This window comes from Tachysurus fulvidraco, chromosome 6, assembly GCF_022655615.1.
Source record: "Tachysurus fulvidraco isolate hzauxx_2018 chromosome 6, HZAU_PFXX_2.0, whole genome shotgun sequence".
NCBI lineage: Eukaryota > Metazoa > Chordata > Actinopteri > Siluriformes > Bagridae > Tachysurus > Tachysurus fulvidraco.
The window spans coordinates 4,464,007-4,484,596 of record NC_062523.1 but is presented as its reverse complement, the minus strand read 5'-3'; the positions used below and the strand labels follow the sequence as shown (position 1 = coordinate 4,484,596).

The 20,590-nt window shown below is 38.6% G+C and overlaps 1 protein-coding gene and 1 long non-coding RNA gene across 5 annotated transcripts; one reads left to right on the top strand and one right to left on the bottom strand.

Annotated features, from left to right (window-relative positions):
• The first annotated feature begins 1,413 nt into the window (after positions 1 to 1,413).
• Positions 1,414 to 11,660, top strand: LOC113661273 (cystathionine beta-synthase-like). Of its 4 annotated transcripts, XM_047814495.1 has the most exons (15): positions 1,462 to 1,708; positions 1,986 to 2,092; positions 3,042 to 3,176; positions 3,902 to 3,981; positions 4,311 to 4,515; positions 5,617 to 5,708; positions 6,834 to 6,959; positions 7,050 to 7,134; positions 7,453 to 7,558; positions 8,154 to 8,231; positions 8,931 to 9,065; positions 9,517 to 9,625; positions 10,356 to 10,440; positions 10,684 to 10,845; positions 11,636 to 11,660. In XM_047814495.1, exons 1-14 carry the CDS (start codon positions 1,518 to 1,520, stop codon positions 10,809 to 10,811), a joined length of 1,662 nt encoding a protein of 553 aa, XP_047670451.1. In that variant the 5' UTR covers positions 1,462 to 1,517; the 3' UTR covers positions 10,812 to 10,845; positions 11,636 to 11,660. The 4 variants fall into 4 exon arrangements, with proteins under 4 accessions (XP_047670454.1, XP_047670451.1, XP_047670452.1 ...); XM_047814498.1 differs by lacking the exon at positions 11,636 to 11,660 and having other exon boundaries at positions 1,414 to 1,708; positions 10,684 to 11,596; XM_047814496.1 differs by lacking the exons at positions 1,462 to 1,708; positions 1,986 to 2,092; positions 11,636 to 11,660 and adding an exon at positions 2,277 to 2,473 and having other exon boundaries at positions 10,684 to 11,591.
• Positions 11,661 to 12,435: 775 nt separating this feature from the next.
• On the bottom strand, positions 12,436 to 17,667 carry LOC125141379. Its single transcript, XR_007140749.1, has 4 exons — positions 17,355 to 17,667; positions 17,186 to 17,272; positions 17,043 to 17,082; positions 12,436 to 16,297 (listed from the first exon to the last, which is right to left on the bottom strand). It is a non-coding gene; the product is annotated as an uncharacterized LOC125141379 (long non-coding RNA).
• Positions 17,668 to 20,590: the final 2,923 nt, after the last annotated feature.

Below are 20,590 nucleotides of genomic sequence, written 5' to 3'. Positions count from 1 at the left end.
GCACCAGTTTTTTCCTGCACACTATTCTCCATATGCTCACTCACTGCCCATTCAAACGGGACAGGAAGAACAGAGGAATAAACAGAAGCAGTAGGCTTACAATCCACAGGTGGTTTACAAGACCTCCAGGAATCCACTGAGGTAATTGGTGGCTGAAAGGGAAAGACACGATTTTCCAGGTCCCCTGAGAAACTGTACAACTGATCTTTAATATTAAGCTGCAAACCAGTCAATGCTACGGAATCTAACCTCAGCATCACCGAATAGACAAGTTTCTGAGCTGGACGGACTACCAAATCATGCAAATAAAAATCAAGCATTTTCCGTCCAAGAGGAACCATTAGCATCACCATTAGCCAGATAAAGTGGTCCTTCATGCCATGCATTAAGTTGTTAATTAAGTCCTATCACCTTGTTCCATAAATCAAAATGCAATAGTGTGTAGGTGGCCCCTGTATCTACAAGCACTTTTTCCCAGTGCAATTCCTCACAGTTAAAGGAACTACTATCTGTTTAAGAACTATAGGGCCAACTCTTTTGTCCTGTCTGCTACTAGTTGGATCTTTCTTTACAAGTCGTTGAGTATAATACGCAGATACTACGACTCGTTGACTACGACTCTGGGGTTCTTTAAAACCCTGTGCGTGCCATCCAGAGTGTTTTCCACTCAAAGAATCCTTGAAATTAGGTACCTGGAGAATGATTTTCATGACACCTCCAACACAACAAACTTGGGTTTTGTTGCTCTGCAGGAAAGATAGCTTTTGTGTCTACCTCTTTTATTTTTTCTAGCCTGTGAATTCTGGCCAAATGTAGTGCTTTTGGACAATTGAAGCTGATTATACTTTCTCTGATGATCATAATCTCTTTCTGTTTGAGTTCCCAGCCTCGCCAGTTCCTCAACTGTCTGTGCATGGCCTCGAAGCTGACTAGCAAAACACGGGTTCATACCTTTTAAAAGGGTTTTTAAAACTTCATCCTCAGTAGCTTCCTGTTTCCAACGCTTAAACAAAGCTTGAAATGAAAAAGTAAAGTCACGAACACTTTCATTTGCCCCTTATAAAACCGATTTCGTACTTGACCCTCCAAATCTTCTGGCAAAAAGACAGCCAAAAAAGCTTGCAGAAAACTTTCCCCGAGTGCCGTAAACCTGCATTACAGTCATGGCTCCTGTTCTTCAACACCTGGCTAATCAGACCTCAGCAGCGCAGACTCTGTGTGTGTGTGTGTGTGTGTGTGTGTGTGTGTGTGTGTGTGTGTGTGTGTGTCTGTTACAACCAAGGAAGAGAAACACTTTAAAAACTTTTATAGATATAATTTGCTTTGCAAAATTGGATCTCATTTGCATTAGAAAATTGCCTCAGTTTTTAAAGTGTTTCTCTTCTTTGACTGTAACATGCATGTAACCTGTGACACACCTCTGTCACCTGCCTGGGGTGTTTTTTTTTAATTCTCTTCCAACTAGTTTAGTCAAGACCACAGGCCTGTTTGCCTCAGAGTCAATCTGCTCTCACGCCATGAACAAAACGTCTCTGTTGAGCGGAGACCACAAGCTGAAAGATAAGAACCAAGTGCAGAAAGGAATGGAGGAGAAGAAAGAGGAAGAGAAGGTCATGGAGAGGAACTGGATCCGTCCAGATCTGACCAGCAAGTGTACGTGGCAGCTCGGAGGGCCGAAAACTAACTCGCCTCATGTCCACGCAGAACGGTGAGGAACAGTTCCACGACTTCTTTTTATCACTTGGTGTATGATATTATAGTAGGATCCTGCATCACAGTGAGTTTCATCATCACTGTCCTCATTTGATGACATCATTGTTTTTTATTTAAACCTAGAGGGTGGGCGAGTGTGTGAATGAGCGTACAAGTAAATAGGCGAGTGATTGGGTGAGTGAGTGAGTGAGTGAGTGAACGAGTCGGTGAGTGAGTCAGTGAGAAAGTGAGAGAGTGAACAATGTATATTAAACCAGTCCCTTTTCCTGCAGGATGAAGCCACCCAGCATTCTTCCAAACATCCTGACACACATCGGAAACACGCCGCTGGTTCGCATCAACAAGATTCCCAAAATGTTCGGGGTGAAGTGTGAGATCTGTGAGTATGTGTGCTCTAACACCGAGTTTGTACTTTTACACAAATGTTTCCAAATTACTGAACTGAACGTTCCTCTTCCTGTTACATGCTCAGTATGGCACACAAACACATGATTACTAATCATTCTCCTAAGCAGCTGTGCAATCTGTAATGGGTCACATGACCATTTCTACTCAAAAAGTCTTTTTTCCTTTTCATTCTGACCTTTTACAAACCAGCAGTTTGGATCTGATGCTTCACTGTGGTGTAACTCTAATCCTACACTTTGGACTTCACAAGATGTCCTTTCACTGCCACTGAAGACCTCTTTGTGTATTAATCTGACACTCCATCTCCTGCGGTCACGACTTCTCTGTCTTCTGCACCGACCTCTGAAATACAGTACGAAGCAGAATTGGCCAGAGTGTGTGTTCACAGGAATCCAAAACTGTCAGGAGAGAGGTTGATCGAAGTGGGGCTTTAAAAAAAACATCCCCAGGTTCATTACTGTGTTTAAAGTGACTGTGATCCTTTATGTGGTGCTTTAACTTTAGTATGTTATTGACTTGTATTAGCAGCCGTGTATATAGCCGTGTATTAGCAATACCAGTTATACAGGTCAGACCGGCTGTACAAACTCAAGTGTTATATATATTCAGTGTTATAGAATAAAGAGCGAACAGGAATCTGGTTTTTCTGTAACATGGTGAGGCATTTCTTGTCTGATTAGCTTCAGGAAATAGAATGAAGAGCAGCTGGTGAGGGAACAGCTGATTATAGCTGGTTTAACGTAAGCGAGAACAGAAACTAACTTGCAAATTGGATGTATAACATTAACTGTAACTAACAACAGATAAAAGGTAAATGAGTGCAGAGATTTATTTTCTTTAAACATCCATTATATAGTTTTTTTCTTAAATGAAAGCATTAATTGGACTGTTTGGGCTTAAATTATTGTGTGTATTTGCAGTGGCTAAGTGCGAGTTCTTTAATGCTGGAGGCAGTGTGAAAGATCGCATTGCCATCCGTATGGTGGAGGATGCTGAGAGAGACGGCATCCTCAAACCCGGAGACACCATCATCGAGCCTACTTCTGGAAACACAGGTGTGGCCTGAATAATAGGATTATGTATATGTTTAGGGGTGGAGCTCCACCCATAATAACAGTTTTGTTTATATCACATGGAGAAATTTCTTCAATTCAGACACTCAGTATCAATGGGGGAAGAGGTGGCTTAAGTGATTAAGGCTCTGGGTTGTTGAGCAGAGGATCAGGGTTCAAGCCCAAGCACTGATAAGCTGCCACCTTTAGACCCCTGAGCAAGGCACTTAACCCTCCTTGCTCCAGGGGCATTGCTCCATACTTTTTTGCTCAGACCCCAACCTCCAAAAAATATTTGGTTATGTGAAGAAGGAATTTGACTCTGCAGTAATGTATATGAGACAGGCAAATTCTTTTATTTTGTCAGTTTTTCATAGTGTTTTTTTCTTCTTCTTCTTTTTCTATTATCGACAAAAACCGGCAAATGTGATGAACGTTTTTCACAATGATGATCATAGCACAATAGCTGCAGTCCTGTAAAGTCTGCTTTTATTATTGATCGCTCTAAACAGGTCTTTCTCTGCCAATACCACACTTCTATACAGGAAGTTGATTCACAGATACCAAGATTTTCAAGAGAACGCAGAATCCGTTGTCTTGAAAACAAGGATCTGAACAGGGATCTGTGTAGGGTAGATGCCAATCAAATAAATCAAATGAGTGTGTGTGTGTGTGTGTGTGTGTGTGTGTGTGTGTGTGTGTGTGTGTGTGTGTGTGTGTGCTCTCAGGTATCGGCCTGGCCCTGGTTGCAGCAGTAAAAGGTTATCGCTGTATAATCGTCATGCCTGAGAAAATGAGCATGGAGAAGGTGATTGTGTCTCATAAACTTAAAAATAAAACATGTTTTGGAGCTCGAAGGAAAAGAAAGCTCAAAATCTGACTGAAAAAATTGGATCTAGTGTTGAACAAGTGTTATTACATCATAGAACATATCAGCCTATTAGCTTTCAGTATGCAAATGAAGAACACTGGTTTGTATGAGTAGGGGAGGGGCTTGTGGAGTTTTCTAATGTTAAGAGTCATCATTATTTGGATTTTTATTATTGCTGGTTAAAATGTTGTGGTCTTTGAAATGTAATTAGTGTGAATTGATGTAAAAATTGTAAACAACTCTGTGTTTCTGTGTTTTTAACTCAGGTGCACGTGCTGCACGGTCTCGGGGCCAATATCATCCGGACTCCGACCGATGCTCGTTTTGACTCTCCAGAGTCTCACGTGGGCGTGTCCTGGCGCCTGAAGAATGAGATCCCCAACTCCCACATTTTAAATCAGTACCGTAACCCCAGCAACCCTCTGGCTCACTATGACAACACGGCCGAAGAGATCCTAGAGCAGTGCGATGGTAAATTTACATACAAAATGTACACATCTGGTCTAGAAGGTGTGTGGTGTTTGGTGTGTCTGCTTGTGTGTGTCTGTCTGTCTGTGTGTCTGTCTGTGTGTGGTGTGTGTGGTGTTTGGTGTGTTTGTTGTTTGGTGTGTGTGGTGTTGTTTTTTGTGTGTGCGTTGTGTCTGCCTTTGTGTGTCTGTCTGTGTGTCTGCCTGTGTGTGGTGTTTGGTGTGTGTGCTGGTGTGTGTGGTGTGTACGTGTGTTTGGTGCAGTGTTGTAATGTAACGAAGTAAAAATACTTATACATACCTACATTGCATTACGCACGCCCACACGCTCTGTTGATAGCAAAAACGATAGCAAAAACGAAATATTAATGCAATATCAATACTAAATATAAATTTAAACATTTATTGATTTGGTCTTTGTCTTGTGAATATTTGTTTATTAATGACTGCATTCATTGGACACACTGTTTGTAGAGAATGCACACATACATCCAACATGCATAAAATATTGGTGTCCACTTTTGCCATTTAATAATATCATAACCTTTGGCTTACTATGTAGTCATATAATATATAATATAAAACTCTTCTTGTTCTAAATTCTCACTGAAGGCTAAAACCCCTAAAGTTGAAACCCTAGAACCGCCCCTGCTCTTATGCCTTCCGAAAATCACTGAAATTTTACTTTTTACTTTTACTTCAAATACTTAAGTACATTAAATATCAGAAAATTACTTTTGGTACTTAAGTACAGTAAATATCAGATACTTTAAGACTTTTACTTGAGTAATATTCTCAAAGGTAACTTTCACTTCTACTGTACCGAAGTCTTTTTCTAGTACGATACTTGTACTTTTACTCAAGTATTGCTTTCTAATACTTTATACAACACTGGTTTGGTGTTTGTTATGTATGTGGAGTTGTGTTTCGTGTGTGTGCTGTGTCTGTGTGTGTTTTGTTTGTTGTGTGTGTGTGTGTGTGTGTGTGGTGTTTGGTGTGTGTGTGTGTGTGTGTGTGTGTGTGTGTGTGTGTGTGTGTGTGTGTGTGTGTGTGTGTGTGTGTGTGTGTGTGTGAGTGTAATCACATCCTGACTGTACATCTGCAGGTAAAATAGACATGCTGGTGGCCGGAGCTGGAACAGGTGGCACCATCACCGGCATCGCACGCAAGCTGAAGGAAAAATGCCCGAATATCCAGGTATGGCTCGAATCTGTCCATCACAACTCACCTTTTCTTCTTTACATTCTTCATCTTTCCAGCATCTCATTTATCATTTCTATTTTATTTCCTTATTTCTTTAGTTCATTGTTGTGGCTTTTGTACTTTCTTTTAAGTTCTTTCATACATTGTTTCATTTTATTCTTTCTTTCTTGATTCATTCCTCATGATTCCCAGATTCTTTAATTCGTTATCTCTTTTTCAATTCTTTCATTTATATTCTTTGATTCAAACTCCTCAAACACTACGGTGTTTCAGACTGTTTCTAATTTTCCAGCTTAAGTGAGAATGAGCTTTTAAAACAGTGTGAACTGTGAACTCTAAATCAACCTTAATCACAAAACAAAAAAACTGAAACAAAATTTAATAATTACTCAAGAGCAAATAAAAGAATCATCTAAAAAAAGGAATCGAATCAAAATGATATAAAATTAAAGAATGAAAACTGAAGAATAAAATCAAATAGACTCAATTAAACAATCAATTAAACAATTACATCCAAAACAAAATTTTAAAAACTTTAAGAAAAGATGATAATAAAAAAGAAGAGAAAGGGAACAAATAACAGGAAAGGAAGGAAAAGATTCAATGAGAATGACAGAATTAATAAAGGTGAAAAAGGAAGTAATGATTGACAAATCAAAAAATGAGAACAGAAGAAAAGAATTGGCAAAAAAGGCAGACAGAGTGAGTGAAACAGTCAGAAGAATAGTAAAGGAAATATACTGTAGTTAGAAATAAAGAATGAAAGAATGTAGAAAACAACTGATAAAATTCTATCGTTTAGTAAATGAATTAAAGAATGAAAAGAGGAAAAAAAGTGTAATAAAAAATTAAATAAAGATTAAATGATGAATCAGGTGTGAAAAATGAATAAATTCACTTCCTTCAAGAGAAAAGGTAAAAAAGAGAGAACGAATGAATCATTGAATCAAAGATAGACGAGAAACTAATGTGAATATTTCAACGATGATTGTGATTCATCTCACTGATGTGGTCACATGACCAATTCGATAGACGTGTATAGTGTGTGTGTGTGTGTGTGTGTGTGTGTGTGTGTGTGTGTGTGTGTGTGTGTGTGTGTGTGTGCACGTGTGGTTATAGATTATTTGCGTGGACCCCATGGGCTCGACCGTAGCAGAGGCAGAGCAAATGAATAAGACCGATAAGAGTCAGTACGAGGTAGAGGGAATCGGATACGACTTCATTCCCACCGCGTTGGACAGATCTGTGAGTGGGTGTTCGCAGTTTTTCTGTGATTGTGTGTATTAGTTGTGAGATTTGCTGACAGTTAATGACCCGTTCGTTTCTGATCGTCAGGTGATCGACTGTTGGTGCAAGACCACAGACGAGGAGTCCTTCAACATGTCACGCATGCTTATCAAACAGGAAGGACTGCTGTGTGGTGCGCCCACTAATCACTCTGAGACTTGACAGGAAAAAACTGCAAATGAACTCTTAACTTTATAGTTAAGCAGGATTTCTGTCATTGTTATTAAATTGTTCAGATTAAACACAAATAAACACACATTGCTTTATTTATTTATTTATTTTTTTTGCTTTATCGTACCCTCTTTACCGGTTTAGAGTTAAAGAGTGCTAATAATTTTGGATTTGAATGTATTCAATCAAATATAAATGGATATTAGATTAACATGTGTGTGTGTGTGTGTGTGTGTGTGTGTGTGTGTGTGTGTGTGTGTGTGTGTGTGTGTGTGTGTAGGTGGTAGTTCAGGATCAGCCATGGTTGCAGCAATGAAGATGGCGAAGGAGCTGAAGGAAGATCAGCGCTGTGTGGTCATCCTGCCCGATTCACTACGGAACTACATGTGAGTGTCTGCTGACTGGAATTCTGCCTTCTGATTGGTCTAAAGGTGTTGATTAAATTTCTAAAACAGCAGCTGTGACAGCAGAAGATGATTATACGATTGCGCACAAATCATGTAGGCTTGCGTTACTATAGCAACAGCTCAGTCACAGGGGTGGTACAGAAGACGCTCCACTGATGATAAACAGATTAAAAAATGTGCGGAATCGATGCGTCTTTGTTGGTAGACAGTTGATGTAACATATGGAAGGAGTCTCCAGTGTCAGAGGTGAAGCTTTAACTCCAAGAGAGAGATGAAGTGAAGAGAGAGTCTGGTGAAGGAACAGCTGTTTACAGCTGCTGTAACATAAGTGAGAAGAAGTAGGTGTTTTTTGTGGATGTGTGGATGTTACACAACATGAAATAGATAAAAAATACAGCATTCTTTATTTAATTAAGAAGCGTTAGTAAATCGTTGTGGTGTAAAAGGCAGAAAAGATTTAAACAGAAAATGAGCTACAGCTTCATCACACCACTATTTTATTTCTTTTTCTGTAACATCACAACAAGGAGGGTTTGATTCTTTACATATCTGACAGTTATCATTTTCTCCACAGGACTAAATTCCTCAGTGACAAGTGGATGTGTGAAAAAGGCTTTCTGAGAGAGGAGGACCTAATGATCAACAAACCATGGTAAGGATCTCACATACACACACACACACACACACACACACACACACACACACACACACACACACACACACACACACATTCATTCATACATACATACATACATACATACTGTACATACATACACACACACAAACACACACAGACACACACACAGACACAAACAAACACTCTCACACACACATGCTCACACACAGACACTCCCACACACATACACAGATACACCCATACACACACACACACACACACACACACACACACACACACACACACATAAACACACACACAGAGTTTTAATTTATTTATTTTATTTATTGAAATGGGAACTAGTATTTTTATAGTTTTAGCAGGTTTAATAAGTACACACACTCCAGTCTCAGAAAGAAGTTGACTCCTTGCAGCATTCAGCTGCTTTAGCTCTGATGTCACTGATAATCAAGGTATCCCATGGTGTGTGTGGTGTGTGTGTGTGTGTGTGTGTGTGTGTGTGTGGTGTGTGTGTGTGTGTGTGTGTGTGTGTGTGTGTATGTATATATATATATATATATATATATATATATATATATATATATATATATATATAAAATCCACTATAACTCAAACACCGCACAAAAAGTTTAACTAATCTTACTGAGCTGCAAAATAGAACCAAATTTATGCAAAAATATGCAAAATATAATTATAAGTTTCTTCCTGGTGCAGGTGGTGGAATCTGACTCTACAGGAGCTACAACTTTCTGCTCCTCTAACAATTCTTCCATCAGTCAGCATTAAAAACACCATTAAGATCCTGAAGGACAAGGCGTTCGACCAGGCGCCGGTAGTCGAGGAGACCGGGTACGTCCGAATAAACAACTGAAGAATGCAGTAGTGAAGTCTTCACCTCCCCTTAATGTAGAGAGACATGCAGATAGGTAGACTGATTTATAAAGGCTTTCACCATGATGCTCCCTTCACTATGCCTCACTCTGCGGATGGATCTCAGGGTGATGAGCGGTACCCTCCCTCCCTCCCTTTTTTTTTGTTGTTGTCTATTTTGTTTATATCAATGGCATTTCAATTTAGTCCATTGCGGTCCCAGATATGTAAAGTACAATCAGTTCAAGTGGGGTGAATGCTAAATATATGACTAAGGGTACTAAGGTGAACTCCAGGTGTAAATGTAATAGAACCCGAACACACACACAGTCACACACTCACAAGCTCCTGAAGAAATGTTAAAAGTTTGTGCCGATGTTTATTTTAAATAATTAAATTCCTTTGTGCGTGTGTGTGTGTGTGTGTGTAGAATGATCATGGGGATGGTCACACTGGGTAACATGCTGTCCTCTGTACTCGCTGGGAAGGTCAGTCCTTCTGACCCTGTCAACAAAGTCCTGTATAAGCAGTTCAAACAGGTATAACCAACAGACACACACACACATACATACAGTGCACACATACACACACACACACACACACACACACACACACACACACACACACACACACACACACACACACACACACAAACAACCTCATAAATATGTGGGAATGACCTGACACACCCACTGTCAGATATTTGTGCAATCTGACCATACACACCTCAGTGTATACGCACGTCATAATTGCAAACACACACTGGCTATAAACATGCACTATACATGCCAGCTACAGCTACACCTTTAATCACACACCACAGTCCAAATTCACATATTACAAACATGTATTTATCCGTTTATACACATCAGATTGAACTTCAGGCCAGATGAATTTCAGCCAAATCATGATGCAATCACAAACCTGACAATTACTTCATAAATGCTTTATATAATGTGTGTAAAAAGTGTGTGCATGTGTGTCTGTGTGTGTCTTTGTGCATGTCTGCGTGTGTGTGTCTGTGTGTCTGTGTGTGTGTCTTTGTGCATGACTGCGTGTGTGTGTCTGTGTGTGTGTGTCTGTGTGTCTGTGTGCATGTCTTTGTGCATGTCTGCGTGTGTGTGTCTGTGTGTGTGTCTTTGTGCATGACTGCGTGTGTGTGTCTGTGTGTGTGTCTGTGTGTCTGTGTGCATGTCTTTGTGCATGTCTGCATGTGTGTGTCTGTGTGTGTCTGTGTGCATGTCTGTATGTGTGTGTCTGTGTTTGTAGGTTCATCTCACAGATAAACTGGGTAAACTCTCCAGGATCCTAGAAACGGACCACTTCGCCCTGGTGGTTCATGATCAGATCCAGGGTATTTATTTCCATCTTCTTTTTGATTAAAGTATTGGCACCCTTGGCTTTATCTATGGTGCTTTATTTCTTTAAGTATCTATTTTTCTCTAATTACTTAGAGAAAAAGAAGCTTTTGCGAGTTTACACACTGGTTAAATGATGGTTTTACTTTCTCTCTGTCTACATTTTGCTCTTTCTGTCTCTTGTTCTCTCTCCTCTGTATGTCTCACTCCCTGTCTGTCCTCTCTTGTAAACCTGACAGATGGCTCGCCACTTCTGAAGAAGATGGTGTTTGGCATCGTGACGGCCATCGACCTGCTGAACTTTGTGACCACTCGTGAGAAGAGAAAGCGCTCGTTGTCTGAGTGCTCGCTCCCCAACGACATGTAGCTGATCTCTGACACACACACTTTGTTTTACATATGTGAGTAAACATTACATATTTTTCTATTTTATTGGGTTTCTTTTTCCTTCTCATGTAAATGCACATGTTTATGAGCTTAAAGGTGCAGTCTGCAATCTGTTTAAACAGGTTTCTAGACCTGTATTAAGAATTTTCACAGTTTTCTGGGATAGAAATGAAGTCCAACCCCAGTCAGATCACTGCAGCTCATCTCTGGCTCTTTTTTCCCTTAAAAGAAAACCTTGAATATTGTTGTTGATTTTTTTTTCTTCAGTGTTTTCACTGCAGTAGAAGAATGTCAGTGTTACACTCTGCTCCTTTAATGACTCACTGACATCATCAGTGCTCTTTAAACTCGTTTTATTCACAATGCAGTAAAGATTAAACTGGTTTTTTTTTTTTGTTTTTTGTTTTTTTTTACTTTTTGAGCTTTGTGTACACTTGAAGTAAAACAGAGGGAAGCTTTATCAGGACTTTCAAAATGAACACAGCTGCTACTTTCTGTTTTTTTTTTTGTTTGTTTGTTTTGTTTTTTGTTTTTTTTGGCTTTCAATATGAGGCTCGACCGCCACCTTGTGGCCACATGCAGAAGAGCAGTCTTCATTACAGAAGATACGAAGAATAAAAATAGTATAGAATTTACATATATATTTATGCCATTTGGCAGACGCCCTCATTTTTCATCAAAAATATATATTTTTTTCTGTATTATTGTTATACTGTGAAGGATTATGGATGCTTTGGCCTTGTCAAAAGAACAATGGATAGTTTTTCTTCTTCCTTTTCTTCTTCTTTATCTTTTACATGCCAGGTGACCAGATTCATTACAAGCTCCAATTTCTTATTTATTTAATTATTTATTTTATTTTATTTTTTATTTTTTTTATTTTTTTTTTTTTACAATTTTTAAATGGTGCATTGAATTTGCTCTTATTTAAAAATAAAGCTTTTTTCTTCAGGGCAGACTGTGTGTGTGTTGTGTTTCCTGCTTTATGCCACAAGAGGAAGCTGTGATTAAACACTTACTGTTAATGAGAAGTCAGAAATGAGGTAATTGATGACAAATAAAATTTTAAAAGTAATTTGAATTTTAAATTTCATAAATTTTCGACTGTATGGAGTAATACTGATAAGACCAACAATAAATAGTATTTTACCTGTAAATACATTTTATGGTAGCACTTCAACAGTATATAAATAAACATTATTGAATAATATTCAATGAATTATATTCTCTGACTAACAGAGTGGTTTTAATGTTATGTTAATTGATAAAAGCGTCTGTTAAATTAATAAATGTTACTGTGTTCATTTCAGCCATGTGTAATGGAGCAGATCCCCTGGCTTCTAGTGCCCCAGGGTCCCAACCAGAGCACGAGATATTACTACAGAGAGACTGGAAAAGAAATGGATAGAGAGTGACACAAAAACAAAATAATGAAATGATGAAACGATTCGTGTTTATCAGTATATTAATGCATTTTCCAGCATCAGTGGACATTTCCATTGACGTTATAAATATCATTTTGATTAGATGATAGTTGACATGAATTCATCAGACTCATGTCATCTATCATCTACTAAAATGATATTTTTAATCATCAACAAGAACACAACACGAGCTTGACTTCTGAAGAATTTTACTCGAACTTGTGGCGAGGTCATATCCTCACATGACACTCAACTCATCCTCTCCTTCCCTCGCTCAGACACTCAGGTTTCTGCTCAGATCTCAACACGTCTGGTGGACAACTCATCGTAGACAGCAGCTGAAATTGTATCTAAGTAAAACTGGGAACTGAACTGCTGTTCATCCCAGACGATTCATTCCCATGTCAGGGTTTTGTGATCTCCCTGGACATCTCTCTGGTCTCACGACCCTGAGGTAACGTCTCAGATTGCTAATCTGACACGATGTTGGTAAACTGCTCCACTGATCCATGATCTCTCAGGGTACAAGAAAGATTCTTCTCTGTTCTGGTGTCTAGGTGGTGGAATGAACTTCCCCCAGATGTCCAAACTCTGTCATCTGAATGACTTCTAATGACCTACCTGTGTTGGTTGTGTGCTTTTCTTGCTGTATTCTCACCCAAAAGAGATTTTATAATGATGGTGCCCTTAGTAAATCATCATCATGATGTATTTATTGATTGAGATTTCAAAGCACTTCTGTAAGTCACTCTGAATAAGAGCATCTCCCACATGCCATTTATGTAACTGTAAACCTATAAATGACTCAGGTGAGCCAACATATTATTATATTTTTCCAACTCAATCCTGCTCCTTTTGTAAAGCATTTCAGACTTCCTCCTCATTGGATGTTTTAGTAGCTGTGGATTTCGAAAAACGATCCATGTCCATGTTTTGCCAATCTTTTACAGATCTGGGAAAAGTTGTTAGATCCAACAGGTTGCATCTGATTTGATCAAGTCACCAATTAGCAGTCCAGTCACATCATCAGCCAAAAAGGTATTAGCATGGATTTTAATTCTAAACATAAAAAACTGGAACTCAAAAGTTAGAGAGAGAGAGAGAGAGAGAGAGAGAGAGAGAGAGAGAGAGAGAGAGAGAGAGAGAGAGAGAGAGAGAGAGAGAGAGAGAGAGCAAACAATGATTAGATAAATGTGGTGAATTTCTCCTGGTAAATTCTCATAAGTCACTTAGCAAAGGCAACGTTTTCGGTCATTTAAACACACATTTTTGTAGAGGATTTAAAGGCCACTGATTGCTGAGAGGAAAAAACACTGATGTCACATGACTTGCTTTGCTGTCACATATTCATGGCTACCGTGTCAGTGTTTAAATACAGAGCTGTGATTTTAAAATGATGATGATGATGATGATGATTATTATTATGATTATGATTATGATTATGATTATGATTATTATTATTAGGCATTACCAATACACAATTCCTCATACAGCAACTGGAAGCTCATGTCCTTTCAAATCTACAGAAAAAACTATTATAAGAACTAATCTTCTAGATCCTGAGGATTTTTTTATTTGTTTGTTTATGACGAAGTTCATGACAACAATCACAACAAAGGCAGCAAAAAGTCTGAAAAAAAAAAAACAAAAACCCAGAGATCTCCATTAAAAATACCCGATGTATCCCAGAATAGAAGCATGGAATCTTTAAACATTTTAGAGGTTGACATGGAAACCTGACACACAGGAACATGTAAAGAAGTGAGGTGAGCAATGCTACTGTAGCTACTGTTTCTGCAAACACATGATCACATGCAAAATATAAATCAGGCTTAAAGCTGAAATCCTTTGAACTTAAAGCTTGGAAAAATCTGACCTCTGAATTCATGAAGATCTTATTTGGGCGTGTATTAAATTTAGAGCCATAGAAATATGATCTTGTTCTGGGGTGAATTTTTATATAATTATTTATTTATTTTTTAGCAGAAGCACAGAAAATCTTTTAGATCAGAACGTATCTGCTGTAACCTTCAGACTTCATTAAACTAAAAAATATAAAAAATATAAATATATTGAAAAAAGTTTCTACTTACGCTTTTTTAGAACAGCTGCAATTCTCATTGCAAACATCAGGGGGCGCATTAAAGCACAGTAAAAGCTTCATTTTAACAAAAATAAGAGAACACTGCAGACTATTTATATATCTGGATTTTTATTGTAGCTTATTTTCATATAATGGCTCGAATGGCTCGAGATAGAGTTTCTGTGGTATATATTATATTTATCTCTTTTTATGTCTTTTAAGTGTGGCCTGTATACAGCTGAGGTGAGAAATCACCAGTTCAGATTTTTTATAGTCTTGATGTTGTATTTATCTCCTGCTGCTTTACACACGTCAGAGCTGTGACCCTGTGGCTGCTTACGCGATTTGGGTTTGAGCTGAACGCTAATCAGGCCACTGTGGTTCTGTTTAGTTGAGTAGACTGCTTTGTGTGTGTGTGTGTGTGTGTGTGTGTGTGTGTGTGTGTGTGTGTGTGTGTGTGTGTGTGTGTGTGTGTGTTTAACATTTGGGAAATGGTGCATAGATTTGTAGAATGATTTGGAGTAAAAAGGAAAAATCATTAATCAAAATAAAGATAGAAGATTGTTATTTTGCTGATTAAAGTTAAACTGGTGACACTGTAATACGCTTCAAGGTGAAATTAATTATCCACTATTATAAACATTTTACACTAACTCTGCAGAGCATAATTTTTCATTACTGTGACACTAGGCTGCATTGTGCAAATATTTTTATTTAAAAAAATTTGCTAATTTAAGAAATTGTCATTAGATTTATATACTTTTTAAATCAGATTGTTTTTTTTTTAAGAAGATCATTATAAAATCTGGTGACTTTTTGTGTAGATGTTAGCGACTGTCCTGCACTCCATAGGATTCTCCAGCTCATGTCACAAAGGCTGTTATTAACTCTATCAGATTCACTCCACTCACCATTATAGTGTAAAGCCAGCCACCAATCGCTGACCAGCACTGTTTTAAACGACCAAACACTGATTAGGTTATTCTGTTATCCTGACTCCTCACTACCACTGCTTAATTTTATCTGTGTTCCTGATACATTGATTATTTTGTATCTAATATCGTCAATCCTTTTAAAACTTTCAAGAATATGCGAATTTATTTATGACATCATCTGATGGATTTCCAAAAGAGTTTTCAGTACTGTGATTGTCCTGTCTAGGATCAGATGCTCCAGGATCACATCACTCACACATCATCATGCAACCGCATTGTACATTATAAAAACCTCTTCTTTGTGTGTATAAATTATGAAATAATTTTTGTACATGATCAATAACACACTGACTGACTGCACTCACTACTTATTTGGGATTTTATTTCATTTGGGGCTTAAGTGTGTGTGGAGCTGTTAATGTTATTGATTTGTTTTTTGTCTAGCCCGATTTCTGACTGGCCTGAACCTTTAACACACTCATTGGCTGAACACACACACACACACACACACACACACACACACACACACACACACACACACACACACACACACACACACACACAAACGCACACACAAACACACACACACACACACACAAACACACACACACACACACACACCGCTGCACTGACCGTAAGCAGGTCAGGAGTATGGAATGAGGTGATGTAACCATGCTGTTTCAGAAATGGAAACAAAACCCAAACACACTGTGGACACAGTACTGTGTGTGTGCGTGTGTGTGTGTGTGTGTGTGTGTGTGTGTGTGTGTGTGTGTGTGTGTGTGTGTGTGTGTGTGTGTGTGTGTGTGTGTGTGCGTGTGTGTGTTTTTTATTCATGTTTTAGGAAACGTTTAATCATAGATGACATGCTTCCCTCCACTGCAGTCATCTGTTCTTCCTCTTTTCAGCTTCCTGACTCAATGTCTTATGGGAAATCCTTTATTTATTATGGGCTGGGAACAAGTCTGCAAGCTTCTGACCAAAGTGCTATAGATGTCTTTATCCATTTCAGCTTCTGAACACACTATAACATACACACTGCATTTAATACTCTGTCACTTCTGTACCTGTACAATCTGTTGCACCTTATAGTATATTATATATAATATATTTACATATATTTACACATATACATATATAAGTACATATTGCATATAATGTGTAGTGCTACTGTATGGATGCCCAATAGTACAGTGTGTACTGACTATATGTATGAGCACATTGCACATGTTCACTTGTTGGATTCATTATCTGTTTGTTAATTGTACATATTGTACACATATTGTACTGACTATATGTATGAGCATACTGCACATTTCATCTGTTGATTTCATTATGCTTGTTAATTGTACATATTGTACACATATGCACTGGCTATATGTATGAGCAAATTGCACATTTTCACTTGTCAACTCATTACCTATATATTTATCTGTATAACTGTTCTGCAATTTCTAAAGTTTGCTCCTAAGAATTTCACTTACCAAGGCACATGTGCTGTGGTGATGTGACAATAAAAGTGACTTGACATGACTTGCTGCAGTGGGGATAATAAAGAATTTCTATAATCTTACCTAGGAATTTGAATTCATTTATTCAGTGCAAAGTGTTTAAAACATAATCATGTTCAGGAATAACTGAATTTACAAAACCTAACTAACTAGCTAGCTAATTTAATGAGCTAAATTATAATCTAAACTAGCTGATCTAATGAGCTCAACATTATCTTGTCTCATCATACGTCTATACGTCTTAAAGGCAATTTTTACCAGAGATGTAAATAAGAGGTCTTCTGAGATTTGTAACATTCTGTGAAGATCAAAATGAAAATGTTAGTAGTTAAAAAGATGTTTTTTTTTTCACTTGAGTAATAGAATAACTATTTCAATTCGTCATTACTTGTGCAACGTACAAACTGTGAAAGGAAACATAATGCAGTAGAATATCGTCTAATGATGAGCATTTGCTGCTCGTGTTTACGCTGGAAGCCTGAGGGCAGCTAGAACAATAAAGGTATCGTGATGAGTCAGATATGAGAAAAACAGTTCTTATGAAGAACACAATGAAGCACTGCAGCTTACCTAGTTCCTGTTACTTTCCTGTAGTTTTTGCGCTATCCATTTGCCATACAAACTCTTCTCTCTGAAATATTAGATATAGAATTTGCTGACTCTTTTATCTGAAGACATTTAATTTCTGCCTTTAGACTTCGATTATAAGTGAGCTTGAAGTTATGATGTTTTCTATTCTTTTCTTAGTAAATGAATAATTTTCAGTTTATTACAGGATGGATCCTAACAGGGTCCTAACAGGAAGGCCTTAAACAGGGTGGATACTAAAAGAGTGGATCCTCACAGGGTGGATCCTAATAATTAGGAATGTAACAGGGTGGATCCTAACAGGGAGGCACTTAGCAGGGTAGATCAGAATCAGAATCAGAATCAGCTTTATTGCCAGGCATGTTTACACATGCAAGGAATTTGTTTTAGTGACATAATCTCTACAGTGTAACAGGACGTCATATGCAGTATAGAAGAAATTGTATGTACACATTTACAGGTGTGATCATAACAGGGAATTGTAACAGAGTGGATCATAACAATGAGGAATGTTTCAGGTTAGATCCTAACAAAGTGGACCCTAACAGGGTGGATCCTAAAAGGGTGGCTCCTAAAAGGGACGGTTTTAATAGAGTGGATCCTTACAGGGGGAGCTTAGCAGAGTTGATCATAGCAGGTAGAAACATAACAGGGAAGATTATAAAAGTGTAGATCATAAGGGTGGGTCCTAACAAGGTGGAATTTTACTGGGTGGATCATAACAGATAGAAAGATAACAGGAAGGATTATACAACTACAGATAATAACAGGTTGGATCATAACAAGGCGAAATATTACAGGGTGGATAATCAGAGTGTTGATCCTAACAGAGTGGATCCTAACAGAGTGGACCCCAAAGGGTGGATCCTAAAAGGGAAGCACTTAACAGAGTGGATTTTAACAGGTAGAAACAGGGAAGATTGTATCAGTGTGGAAGAGGGTGGATCCTAAAAGGGTGGACCATAACATTGAGGATCGTAAAAATGAGGAAGGTTACACGGTGGATCCTAACAGAGTGGATCATAACAATGATGAATATTACAGGGTGGATCCTAAAAGGGTGGATCCTAAAAGGGAAGGACTTAGCAGAGTGGATCCTAACAGGTAGAAAAAATTCAGGGAGGATTGTATCAGTATGCAAGAGGGTGGATCCTAACAGAGTGGATCATTACAATGAGGAACGTTACAGAGTGGATCCTAACAGAGTGGATCCTTACAGGGAGGGTTTTAATAAGGTGGATCCTAACAGGGAAGGTTTGATCAGAGTTGATCATAGCTGGCTGAAACATAACAGGGAAGATTATAAAAGTGTGGATCATTAGAGGGTGGGTTGGAACAAGGTGGAATTTTAGAATGATAACAGGAAGGATTATAAAACTACAGATAATAAGAGGTTGGTTCCTAACAAGGAGAAATATTACAGGGTGGATCCTCAGAGGGACGATCCTAACAGGATGGATCCTACCAGATTGGAGTCCAACAGGGTGGATCCTAAAACAGAAGAACTTAACAGAGTAGATTCTAACAGGTAGAAACGGGGAGGATTATATCAGTGTGGAAGAGGGTGGATCCTAAAAGGGTGGACCATAACATTGAGGATCGTAACAGGAAGGGTTTAAATGGGGTGAATCCTGACAGGGTGGATCATAACAACGAGGAATGTTACAGGGTGGATCCTAACAGGGTGGATCCTTACAGGGAGGGTTTAAATAGGGTGGCTCCCTCCTTAACAGGGAGGAACTTAGAAGTGGATCATAGCAGGTAGAAACATAACAGGGAAGATTATAACAGTGTTGATCATAAGAGGGTGGATCCGAACAAAGAGGAATTTTACTGGGTGGATCCAAACAGAAAGGATCCTAATACAGATATCATAAAGGGTAGATATTAATTGGAAGGAATATCTCATATTATTTTTATTTTTATTTAATGGGTTTTCTTCAATTTTCATCACAGGGTAAAACAAGCATGAGTGGAATGGAATACATAGACTGTAAACATCATTAAATGTGAATTGTTAGTATACGTTTACAGTAATTAAGTTAATATTTTTTATTAAAGCATTTACACTTTACAGTCAATACCGGATGGAATAAAGTGCTAGGTTGAGATACACTACTGACAGTGACACAACAGCTCATTGCAGGGTTCTGACTCAGGAGTTTCGTATCATAACCCAGGTCTGCACTACATTGTGCTGCAGCATGTTATTAGCTTGTGTAGAACCTTACAATGTTACGCTAAATAATTAGTCAGGTTAGTGCTGGGCTACGCAGCTAGCTTACTGACAGAGCTGAAACACTGAAGAGGAGACACATGGAGGGAGCGAACCTTGAATTAACGCTGACTCTTTCACAGACACCACAGTCATTGCTTTTCCTTCCAGACTCATGCTGCTACACACACACACACACACACACACACACACACACACACACACACACACACACACACACACACACATTCAGGGCTGGTAAATATCCAGCTTTTCTCACGTGCATGTGTCACATAGTGCGTCATTCACTCTCAACATGTTGCCAGAATTTAATTCATTACATCATTATCTCAGGAAACACACAAACCACCACTGTGCTATGCTGCTAATATCAAAATATCTGTTTCATTGCCTAAACCTTCTTCCATATAAACACAAATTTCTCCACAGAACGTGAATTTATTTGAAGTGGCTGATTAAAAAATAATTATAGCATACATGTCTAAATCAGGGGCACGGTGGCTTAGTGGTTAGCACGTTCGCCTAACACATCCAGGGTTGGGGGTTTGAATCCCGCTTCCGCCTTGGGTGTGTGGAGTTTGCATGTTCTCCCCGTGCCTCGGGGGTTTCCTCCGGGTACTCCGGTTTCCTCCCCCGGTCCAAAGACATGCATGGTAGGTTGATTGGCATCTCTGGAAAATTGTCCGTAGTGTGTGAGTGTGTGAGTGAATGAGAGTGTGTGTGTGCCCTGTGATGGGTTGGCACTCCATCCAGGGTGTATCCTGCCTTGATGCCCAAAGAGGCCTGAGAATCCCCGTGACCCGAGAAGTTCAGATAAAGCGGTAGAAAATGAATGAATGAATGAATGAATGAATGTCTAAATCACATACATGTACTGTAATACCTCTCATGAACTCAACAGCTACAGACACCATGCTAACTAGCGCCTACTTATTAGCCATATTAACCTGTGTAACACTAAAATACGTGCTGTAGCTTAGCC